This window comes from Nerophis lumbriciformis, linkage group LG18 (genome assembly GCF_033978685.3).
Source record: "Nerophis lumbriciformis linkage group LG18, RoL_Nlum_v2.1, whole genome shotgun sequence".
NCBI lineage: Eukaryota > Metazoa > Chordata > Actinopteri > Syngnathiformes > Syngnathidae > Nerophis > Nerophis lumbriciformis.
The window spans coordinates 17359255-17370663 of NC_084565.2; the positions used below are offsets into that span (position 1 = coordinate 17359255).

An 11409-nucleotide genomic window follows, 5' to 3' on the forward strand; every position below is an offset into this window, starting at 1 on the left:
GCTCACAAAAAACATTCATGAAGTTTGCTTCTTTTATGAATTTATTATGGCTCTACTGAAAATGTGTGTGTTTTGCATGGCCATGAACTGAGAAGCTACCATGCAAGAAGGAAGCTTTGCTCCAGAAGTCACACCTTAAGGCTCCTCTAAAGTTTGCTGCTGACCACATGGACAAAGATAAGATCTTTTGGAGGAAAGTTCTGTGGTCAGATGAAACAAAAAGTGAGCTGTTTGGCCACAATACCCAGCAATATGTTTGGAGGAGAAAAGGTGATCCCAAGAACACCATACCTACCGTCAAGCATGGTGGTGGTAGTATTATGCTCTGGGCCTGTTTTGCTGCCAATGGAACTGCTGCTTTAAATGGGACAATGAAAAAGGAGGATTAGCTCCAAATTGTTCAGGACAAGCTAAAATCATCAGCCTGGAGGTTGGGTCTTGGGCGCAGTTGGGTGTTCCAACAGGACAATGACCAAAAGTGGTAAAGGAATGACTAAATCAGGCTAGAATGAAGGTTTTAGAATGGCCTTCCCAAAGTCCTGACTTAAAGGTGTGGACAATGCTGAAGAAACAAGTCCATGTCAACACATTTAGCTGAACTGCAGAAATTTAGTGGTCAAGTGGTCAAGCAGAAGCTTGTGGATGGCTACCAAAAGCGCCTTATTGCAGGTCAACTTGCCAAGGGACATGTAAGCAAATATTAACATTGCTGTATGTATACTTTTGACTCTCACATTTTCAGTAGAGCCATAATAAATTCATCAAAGAAGCAAACTTCATGAATGTTTTTTGTGACCAACAAGTATGTGCTCCAATCACTACGTCACAAAAAAATAAGAAATGATTGTAAAGTCAAGACAGCCATGACATGATGTTCTTTACAAGTGGTCTACCAGGGCGTCCCATGGTCCTGGTCTACCATGGCGTCCCATGGTCTTGGTCTACCATGGCGTCCCATGGTCTTGGTCTACCGTGGCGTCCCATGATCCTGGTCTACCGTGGTGTACGATGGTCCTGGTCTACTGGGGCGTCCCATGGTCCTGGTCTACCATGGCGTCCCATGGTCTTGGTCTACCATGGCGTCCCATGGTCTTGGTCTACTGTGGCGTCCCATGATCCTGGTCTACCGTGGTGTCCGATGGTCCTGGTCTACCGGGGTGTCCCATGGTCCTGGTGTACCGGGGTGTCCCATGGTCCTGGGAGCTGGTGTAAGGGTGAAGTGCATCCAGATGTCTTCTTGCAGGTGTGGCAGACATTTTGTGTTATTTCCAACACACACGGTAGTTGTGATTGGATCCCTGCTGGGAGTATGCCCCGCCCCCTCTCCTACATGCAGCTGTGATTGGATGACTCCTCCCAGACTTTTTATTCACTCATTCAATTGTCAAGCGTGTGTTTGTTTTGATTCCTTGTCCTCTTTTTTCCCACCCCAAACCTTGCTGACCTCTGACCTCATCGACCGGCACAGTAGAAGGTCCCGATATTTTTGTCCAATCAGACCGTGTTGTCGTGTTGCGCTCAAGGACGTGGGAAGGAACGCCAACTTTTGACAGCACGCCGCTACTATAACGACGAGCTGGCCCGCTTCCTGGCAGCGGTTGCCATGGCAACAGAGATAAGGGGGGGCGGGGAGGGCTGCAGAAGGCTGACGTTTGAACATCAAGTCATTCCCTTGGAGGGATGATGCCTTCACACACACACACACACACTCAAACACACACACACACACACACACACACACACACACACACACACACACACACACACACACACACACACACACACGGAGTGCACCTACCTGCGTGTGAAAAGGCTTCCAGAAGAAGAAGAAGAAGGTCCATGGAAGCTGAGGTCTGGCCATGGCCACGCAGAGAAGAGAGGAGAGGAGAGCAGAGGAGAGGAGAGGAGAGGAGAAGAGAGGAGAGGAGAAGAGAGGAGAGGCGGGCAAAGTGGAGCCGAGCTCAACATCAGACCACGCCCACTGTAACCAGCTCTGGTCACATGATGGCCATCCCTGAGGACGCACCACGTGATGGAGCAGCCCCGCCCACCTCCACATTTGGGTTAGGACCATCACACTCATTGATCTAAGCAGCCTCATTGTGATATATATATCATAGTTCATAAATATATATTACTGTACAAATATGAACTCTGACATTACACTGGTAAATATTTCTACTATTTTACTGTTGAATGTTTGATTTGAGATGATGTCATTACAATCTAAAATCAAAGGTAATATGATCTTTATGAAATATGTTTTTCAAAAAGCTATGTGCACATAAAAGCTCTATATACTAATAGACCCTGTGATGAGGTGGCGACTTGTCCAGGGTGTACCCCGCCCATCCGCCCGAATGCAGCTAAGATAGGCTCCAGCAACCCCTGCGACCCCAAAAGGGACAAGCAGTAGAAAATGGATGGATGGATTATACTAATAATTTATAATAATACAGTACTTTATTATAATAATGCATTATTGTTAAAATGGGCATCACGGCGGTAGAAAGTGGGTAGTGCGTGTGCCTCACAATACAAAGGTCCTGGGTTCGATTTCCGGGCTCAGAGTCTTTCTGTGTGGAGTTTGCATGATCTCCCCTTGACTGGGTGGGTTCTACTCCAGCTTCTTCCCACCTCCAAAGACATGCACCTGGGGATAGGCCCCTCCCACCTCCAAAGACATGCACCTGGGGATAGGCTCCTCCCACCTCCATAGACATGCACCTGGGGATAGGCCCCTCCCACCTCCAAAGACATGCACCTGGGGATAGGCTCCTCCCACCTCCAAAGACATGCACCTGGGGATAGGCCCCTCCCACCTCCAAAGACATGCACCTGGGGATAGGCCCCTCCCACCTCCAAAGACATGCACCTGGGGATAGGCCCCTCCCACCTCCAAAGACATGCACCTGGGGATAGGTTGATTGGCAACACTAAATGGTCCCTAGTGTGTGAATGTTGTCTATCTGTGTTGGCCCTGTGATGAGGTGGTGACTTGTCCAGGGTGTACCCCACCTTTCTTGTCCAGGGTGTACCCTGCCATACTTGTCCAGGGTGTAAACCACCTTCCTTGTCCAGGGTTTACCCCGCCATACTTGTCCAGGGTGTACCCCGCCTTACTTGTCCAGGGTGTACCCTGCCATACTTGTCCAGGGTGTAAACCACCTTCCTTGTCCAGGGTGTACTCCGCCATACTTGTCCAGGGTGTACCCCGCCTTACTTGTCCAGGGTGTACTCCGCCATACTTGTCCAGGGTGTACCCCGCCTTACTTGTCCAGGGTGTACTCCGCCATACTTGTCCAGGGTGTACCCAGCCTTCCTTGTCCAGGGTTTACCCTGCCTGCCGCCCAAGTGCAGCTGGGATAGGCTCCAGCCCTCAAAAACATCCTGCAGTAGTGAATATTTAGAATTGCAATGACAGTAAAATGAAAGAATCCACAAAGAATATTGATATATTACAACTCCGCCCTCTAGTGGCCGTGAGCAGTAAGACATGACAATAAACTCAGCAACAATTGATTTATTCATCAGCAAGCAGAGAGTGTTTGCTTCTCCACAGTTACAATGTTGTCATGTTAATGTGTTTGTTCTCCACAGTTACAATGTTGTCATGGAGCCACAGAGCACCAAGGCTGAGTGGATATTTCCTGTCATTAACTTCTGTGGGAGGATCCACACTTTGTTTGCACAACAACACCCACTCTTGTCATGTCTCTACACAATGTTCACTTCACACCATGTGAATGTTCATTATTGTACACATCTTTTCATAATGTTCACTTCACACCATGTGAATGTTCATTATTGTACACATCTTTTCATAATGTTCACTTCACACCATGTGAATGTTCATCAAGTGATTTATCACACAGTGACTACCTTATTCAGCTGCATGATGACTAATACTGTACTGTACTCTACTGTACTTCCAAATGTACTGTACTGTACTACCAAATGTACTCTACTGTACTCACAAATGTACTGTACTGTACTCCCAAATGTACTGTACTGTACTCCCAAATGTACGGTACTGTACTCCAAAATGTACTGTACTGTACTCCCAAATGTACGGTACTGTACTCCAAAATGTACTGTACAGTACTCCCAAATGTACGGTACTGTACTCCCAAATGTACTATACTCCCAAATGTACTGTACTGTATTCCCAAATGTACTGTACCCCCAAATGTACTGTACTGTACTCCCAAATGTACTGTACTCCCAAATGTACTGTACTGTACTCCCAAATGTACTGTACTGTACTCCCAAATGCAGGCCATAAAACAAGATTGTTTAAACGTTGGCGCCCTCTTGTGGTGAGAAATGTGCATGATCTTCTGCACGTGTTATGCTGTCATTTTAGAAAATGTGTTTTTATCAAGGAAAATCAATGATCAAATATGCTTTTGATAAGAATCATTCATACATGATGGTGGTATTTATTCTGATGTATGAATTATTCATGTGAACGACAACTGTATTAGGTGTTTTGTCTCATTCTTGATATTTGTATGACTTATGGGAAATAAGGAGCAGGATAAAAAGATATTTTATTTGAAATGTAAACAGTTATAATCCCTCAGCTATCAAGGCAGGAAGGAATTGTCAACACAATCTTTGAACACTAACAATAAGCTCTTAAAAATCATGAATATGTAAGAAATGCTTCATAAAGTGTAAGAAAAGAGTGCAAAGTGTGAAAATGACAACATGTAGAAAGCTGAGAAGAAGTATTTTCTGCAGGAAGTTACATTTCATTTCTTCTTCTGATTTAAGTATGGAAAATCATTTATTTTCTACAATAAATATTATTGCACCAAATTACTTTGATCTTAATGTGGCACATTTGCTATACCATGTCATGTGTTTTATTTATACAGTCCTGCACTTTAGTTCCTACCTGTTGTTTCCATATACCCCAATAGGGAACGGACAAGGGCGGAAAAGAAGAGACATGTTGTGTTTTTGTAGCGAGGAAAACAACAAAAGTAACATTCTGCCGAAAGCCAACTGCATGTAAAGTACTACACACACACACACACACACACACACACACACACACACATACAGGTAAAAGCCAGTAAATTAGAATATTTTGAAAAACTTGATTTATTTCAGTAATTGCATTCAAAAGGTGTAACTTGTACATTATATTTATTCATTGCACACAGACTGATGCATTCAAATGTTTATTTCATTTAATTTTGATGATTTGAAGTGGCAACAAATGAAAATCCAAAATTCCGTGTGTCACAAAATTAGAATATTAATTAAGGCTAATACAAAAAAGGGATTTTTAGAAATGTTGGCCAACTGAAAAGTATGAAAATGAAAAATATGAGCATGTACAATACTCAATACTTGGTTGGAGCTCCTTTTGCCTCAATTACTGCGTTAATGCGGCGTGGCATGGAGTCGATGAGTTTCTGGCACTGCTCAGGTGTTATGAGAGCCCAGGTTGCTCTGATAGTGGCCTTCAACTCTTCTGCGTTTTTGGGTCTGGCATTCTGCATCTTCCTATTCACAATACCCCACAGATTTTCTATGGGGCTAAGGTCAGGGGAGTTGGCGGGCCAATTTAGAACAGAAATACCATGGTCCGTAAACCAGGCACGGGTAGATTTTGCGCTGTGTGCAGGCGCCAAGTCCTGTTGGAACTTGAAATCTCCATCTCCATAGAGCAGGTCAGCAGCAGGAAGCATGAAGTGCTCTAAAACTTGCTGGTCGACGGCTGCGTTGACCCTGGATCTCAGGAAACAGAGTGGACCGACACCAGCAGATGACATGGCACCCCAAACCATCACTGATGGTGGAAACTTTACACTAGACTTCAGGCAACGTGGATCCTGTGCCTCTCCTGTCTTCCTCCAGACTCTGGGACCTCGATTTCCAAAGGAAATGCAAAATTTGCTTTCGTCAGAAAACATGACTTTGGACCACTCAGCAGCAGTCCAGCTGGTGTCGGTCCACTCTGTTTCCTGAGATCCAGGGTCAACGCAGCCGTCTACCAGCAAGTTTTAGAGCACTTCATGCTTCCTGCTGCTGACCTGCTCTATGGAGATGGAGATTTCAAGTTCCAACAGGACTTGGCGCCTGCACACAGCGCAAAATCTACCCGTGCCTGGTTTACGGACAATGGTATTTCTGTTCTAAATTGGCCCGCCAACTCCCCTGACCTTAGCCCCATAGAAAATCTGTGGGGTATTGTGAAAAGGAAGATGCAGAATACCAGACCCAAAAACGCAGAAGAGTTGAAGGCCACTATCAGAGCAACCTGGGCTCTCATAACACCTGAGCAGTGCCAGAAACTCATCGACTCCATGCCACGCCGCATTAACGCAGTAATTGAGGCAAAAGGAGCTCCAACCAAGTATTGAGTATTGTACATGCTCATATTTTTCATTTTCATACTTTTCAGTTGGCCAACATTTCTAAAAATCCCTTTTTTGTATTAGCCTTAAGTAATATTCTAATTTTGTGACACACGGAATTTTGGATTTTCATTTGTTGCCACTTCAAATCATCAAAATTAAATGAAATAAACATTTGAATGCATCAGTCTGTGTGCAATGAATAAATATAATGTACAAGTTACACCTTTTGAATGCAATTACTGAAATAAATCAAGTTTTTCAAAATATTCTAATTTACTGGCTTTTACCTGTATATATATATACATATATATATATATATATATATATATATATATGTATATATATATTGTGATGTGCGTTCACAAAGCAACCTCCCAGAGACAGTTCTGTTAATGTTCAAACGCATCAGCGTTGGTTTATTCAGTCACTTTTCTGAATGCAGGTGAACTTAAAGTACTCCCAATTGGGGCTTCCATTGAAACAAACAAATTTTTGCATTTTTCATGACTTGATCAGGTCTCCTAAATTGCCTGGAACATATAGCAGAGAAATCTCTGATCAGTGCAAAGTTCAATAAATCACAGCATTCAATGAATGCAACATATTACACAATTAGCAGACTAATTTAATTGGCAGGTGGCCACACATCAGCCTGATTGAGGATCAAATTAGGGATGTACTTGCCTTCAATGACCACACCTAGAGGGTGGCGAAGTTTGACCGCCTGGTGCATGCTTTCATTGTGATGGCTGGCCCTCTGCTGAGTCTCACCTGTTCGGAGGTATTGTGATGCTCCACAATATATACATACATACTGTATATATGTGTATATATACACGTATACTGTATATATATATATATATATACATATATATATATATATATATATATATATATATATATATATATATATATATATATACACACACACATGTAGGGAATGTGCTGAAAACTTTAATTTCCCCTCGGGGATTAACAAAGTATTTCTGATTCTGATATATATATATATATATATATATATATATATATATATATATATATATATATATATATATATATATATATATATATATATATATATATATATATATATATATATATATATATATATATAGACATATGTATGTATGCATATGTATATATATATATGTATATATATATATATATATATATATATATATATATATATATATATATATATATATATATATATATATATATATACTTTATATGTTATATATATATTTATGTTTATGTATATATGTATATATGTGTATATATATATATATATATATATATATATATATATATATAGACATATGTATGTATGCATATGTATATATATATATATATATATACATATGTACATAAACATATATATGTAGGGAAACTTGTGAAACAGGCTTGTAGGAATGATATAGCCTCTGTGTTTTTTCATGACCTAACATACATATAAAAATATATATGTAACATACATATAAAAAAAAAAAATATATATATATATATATATATATATATATATATCAGAATCAGAAATACTTGGCGTGAAGACATATTAGCCTCTAACTCCCGCTTTACTCTTCCTTTTAACATGCACCCTACCTGTATTTGAAGAGCATTTAACCGCTGGTAACTCTCTTCTACTACAACGACGCATAACAACACGCTTGATGACCGACAATGCCTCCCAAATCCGCAAAGTTGCAAGAGAAGGTAGAGGCAGATGCTGCAGCCGTTAGCAAATCTGAGCTGATTGCTATATTATCGGACCACAGATCAACCTTGCTAACTGAGCTCAAAACATCCTTTAGCGAGGTGAACCAGAAGCTGGACGGACTTCAGGAGACGGTCAATAGACATAACTACAGACTGACCTCTTTAGAGGAAAATGCTGAATCCCTACATCAGCGGTTGGAGCAGGTGGAGGCTGTTTGTGACATGCTACAGGCCGACAACCAGGAGCTAAAGGCTAAGCTCACCGACCTGGAGGGAAGGAGCAGGCGGAGTAATGCCCGGCTAGTTGGCTTACCTGAAGGGATAGAAGGCCCGCAACCTACCAAGTTTTTCTCCTTGTTGCTGAAGGAAGTACTTGGTGAGGAAGTATTGGCCTCTCCACCTGAGCTGGACCGCGCTCATCGCAGCCTGGCTCCCAAGCCGGGACACGGGGACAAGCCCCGACCTATCCTGCTCTGTTTTCATCGCTTCCAGAGTAAAGAGCTGCTGATCCGGGAGGCTAGGAAGAAGGGTACGCTGCAATACCACGGGCACGCACTCAGAGTTTACGAGGACTACTCTCCAGAGGTAGTGAATCAGCAGAGGGCTTACCGGACTGAGATGGTGTCTCTGTACAAGATAGGGTGACCATTTCCATGACACCAAAAAGGAGGACATTATGCGGCATATCAATAAATTACTATGGTGTACATAGGACTCTGGTATACTCTTATTTATAGTACAATTTTGAGTAGTTTAAAGATGATGTTTGTGTGGCTGAATAGGAAAAAATATTAAAGTCAAGTGTTTGTTAACAGTATTTGTATTTATTCAATACATTGTGGTGTTCAAAAAGTGACCACTGAGATTAATCTTTTCAAGTGCAGAGTGCCACAAAGCATAACATGTGCGGACTTAAATGCAGTTAACATATATAATTTTTAAAAAATGCCACAAAAAATGTTCCACATCAACATCAAGGCTGCTTGCTGCATATCTGGTTGCGTTATGCAGAATAAGGGCCAAACAGTTTGCAGGGAGCACATCTTTTTGGCTCAGTTTCAGCTTCTGATACACTGTTATGTTTGCCACAATTGACACTGGCATTGTCTGCTGCATATGCAGACATGTTTTTCACCTCTAAGCCAGACATCTCAAGTTTTGCCAGCAGCTGGTTTGTTATGGCTTCTGACGTTTCGTTGCTGTTGCTATAAAAATCCAACAGGACATGTTGGATGCCTTCATCAAAGTGAAAATACCTTACCACAATGGGAAAACACTTGTTTGTTCCTTTATTTGAGGCGTTGGTTGCCACGGAAAAGGGTAGGTTGTTTTCTTTTATGTAGTCGGTATGTTCCTGTACCGAATAGTGAGCGATGACGTTCTCGCACAATGCCTTGGCCATCCCTTTAGCTGTGGGATAGTCACTGAAAATCTCCCGGTCCACTTTCATGCCGCAGTCTAAACTTCTGTAGGACTGGTGATGCTTTACAGCAGTGGTTCTCAACCTTTTTTCAGTGATGTACCCCCTGTGAACATTTTTTTAATTCAAGTGCCCCCTAATCAGAGCAAAGCATTTTTGGTTGAAAAAAAAAAGATAAAGAAGTAAAATACAGCACTATGTCATCAGTTTCTGATTTATTACATTGTATAACAGTGCAAAATATTGCTCATTTGTAGTGGTCTTTCTTGAACTATTTGGAAAACAATATATAAAATAACTAAAAACTTGTTGAAAAATAAACAAGTGATTCAATTATAAATAAAGATTTCTACACATAGAAGTAATCAACTTAAAGTGCCCTCTTTGGGGATTGTAATAGAGATCCACCTGGATTCAGGAACTTAATTCTAAACATTTCTTCACAAAAAAAGAAATCTTTAACATCAATATTTATGGAACATGTCCACAAAAAATCTAGCTGTCAACACTGAATATTGCATTGTTGCATTTCTTTTCACAGTTCTTTTTGACAGACATTTTAGTCAGGGTCAAACCATCATGGCATGGGGAAACTCTGGCTTTATGATAATGAATGGAATAGCCTACTTAATTTGATGTTCAGTTTATGAACTTACATTACATTACATACCCCCAGGGTACCATTTGAGAACCACTGCTTTACAGCATGGTACACCTTGCACAGCTCCGCAGCGGTTATCTTGTCATCCAGGGGCGACGAAACTTCATGAAAAAATGTCCTCATTGAAGAGGTACCTGCCGCACGTTTATTACTTTTATGTTTATCCGTACCCGCATGCCGTTCAATTGCAGCTTTCCCCTGACTACTTACGTCGACATCACATCGACAAAGTGTGCAGAAGCCATGGAATGAGTCTCGACTGCTTTTCGTTATAAATTTGTGCTCTTTTATCCATTCAGAATTAAACGAGGTCTTGCGTTTTGGCATGATGCTAACTTTCTGCCGCAGCAACACATGGACCCTTGTTTACTTTTTTAACCAATGATAAGCAGATTTGTATCCGACACAGCTCTTAGCCAATCATTTGATACGTTACTGCGTTGGGGGCATTTTTACGGTCTTTGATTGGCTATCGCGCTGCAGCCCAGCAAAGATGAAAAAACTCCGCTCTTCAAACCTATGTGCCTCAAAAAGGAGGACAAATACGTGTCCGGCTTGAAGCTGCGCCGGACGCCGGACAGGGCATTAAAAATCCGGACTGTCCGGCCTAAATCCGGACACCTGGTCACCCTAGTACAAGATGGGACTCAAACCCTCGCTACTTTACCCGGCCAGGCTCCGCATCACACAGACGGACGGCACTCGCGTTTGGCTCGGATCAGTAGCCGAGGCAGCTAACTACATCAAGGCGTATAAAGACTTTTCATAACGGCCTCATCAACAAACTTTGTTTATGAGTTACAGTGAGTTTAAGACCTGGACTGTATAATCATATTACACGTTATACTTTCTACATCAATCTATATGACTGTTGTTGCTACCATGTGTTTATAGCTAGCTTTTATATCAAGTTTCAGCAGCATATAGTACGTTCATTTAAGCCAATAATGTATTATTTTCCCTACCTCATTTGAGATGCACTTGTATAAAGGAGCCCTTTTTTCCCCATTTTATTCGTTTTTTTTTTTTAAATGATCAAGCTTCATTGGTTTATTTCATTTTGTAGGGTTTTGTGTCTATCAAGTTTTTTTCTGGTTTAAGCTGTGAAGGTTTAACATAGTTCATTTCTATCTCAATTTTGAAATGCTGCTGATCTAAAGGTACTTCTTACATGCAACAAGAATAGCTATTGAATTGTATTTATATCTTTTCTGTTTTTTTGAAAAGCATTTATT

General features: G+C 41.3%; 1 protein-coding gene across 1 annotated transcript in view; it reads right to left on the minus strand.

Moving 5' to 3' along the window:
• LOC140679559 (uncharacterized) overlaps positions 1-2083 on the minus strand; it is a 32992-nt gene extending 30909 nt beyond the window's left edge. The window contains exon 1 of the mRNA XM_072915150.1: positions 1799-2083. Within this exon, the coding sequence (XP_072771251.1) occupies positions 1799-2083 (285 nt within the window). The remainder of the gene's footprint in view (positions 1-1798) is intronic.
• Between the last annotated feature and the right edge of the window lie 9326 nt (positions 2084-11409).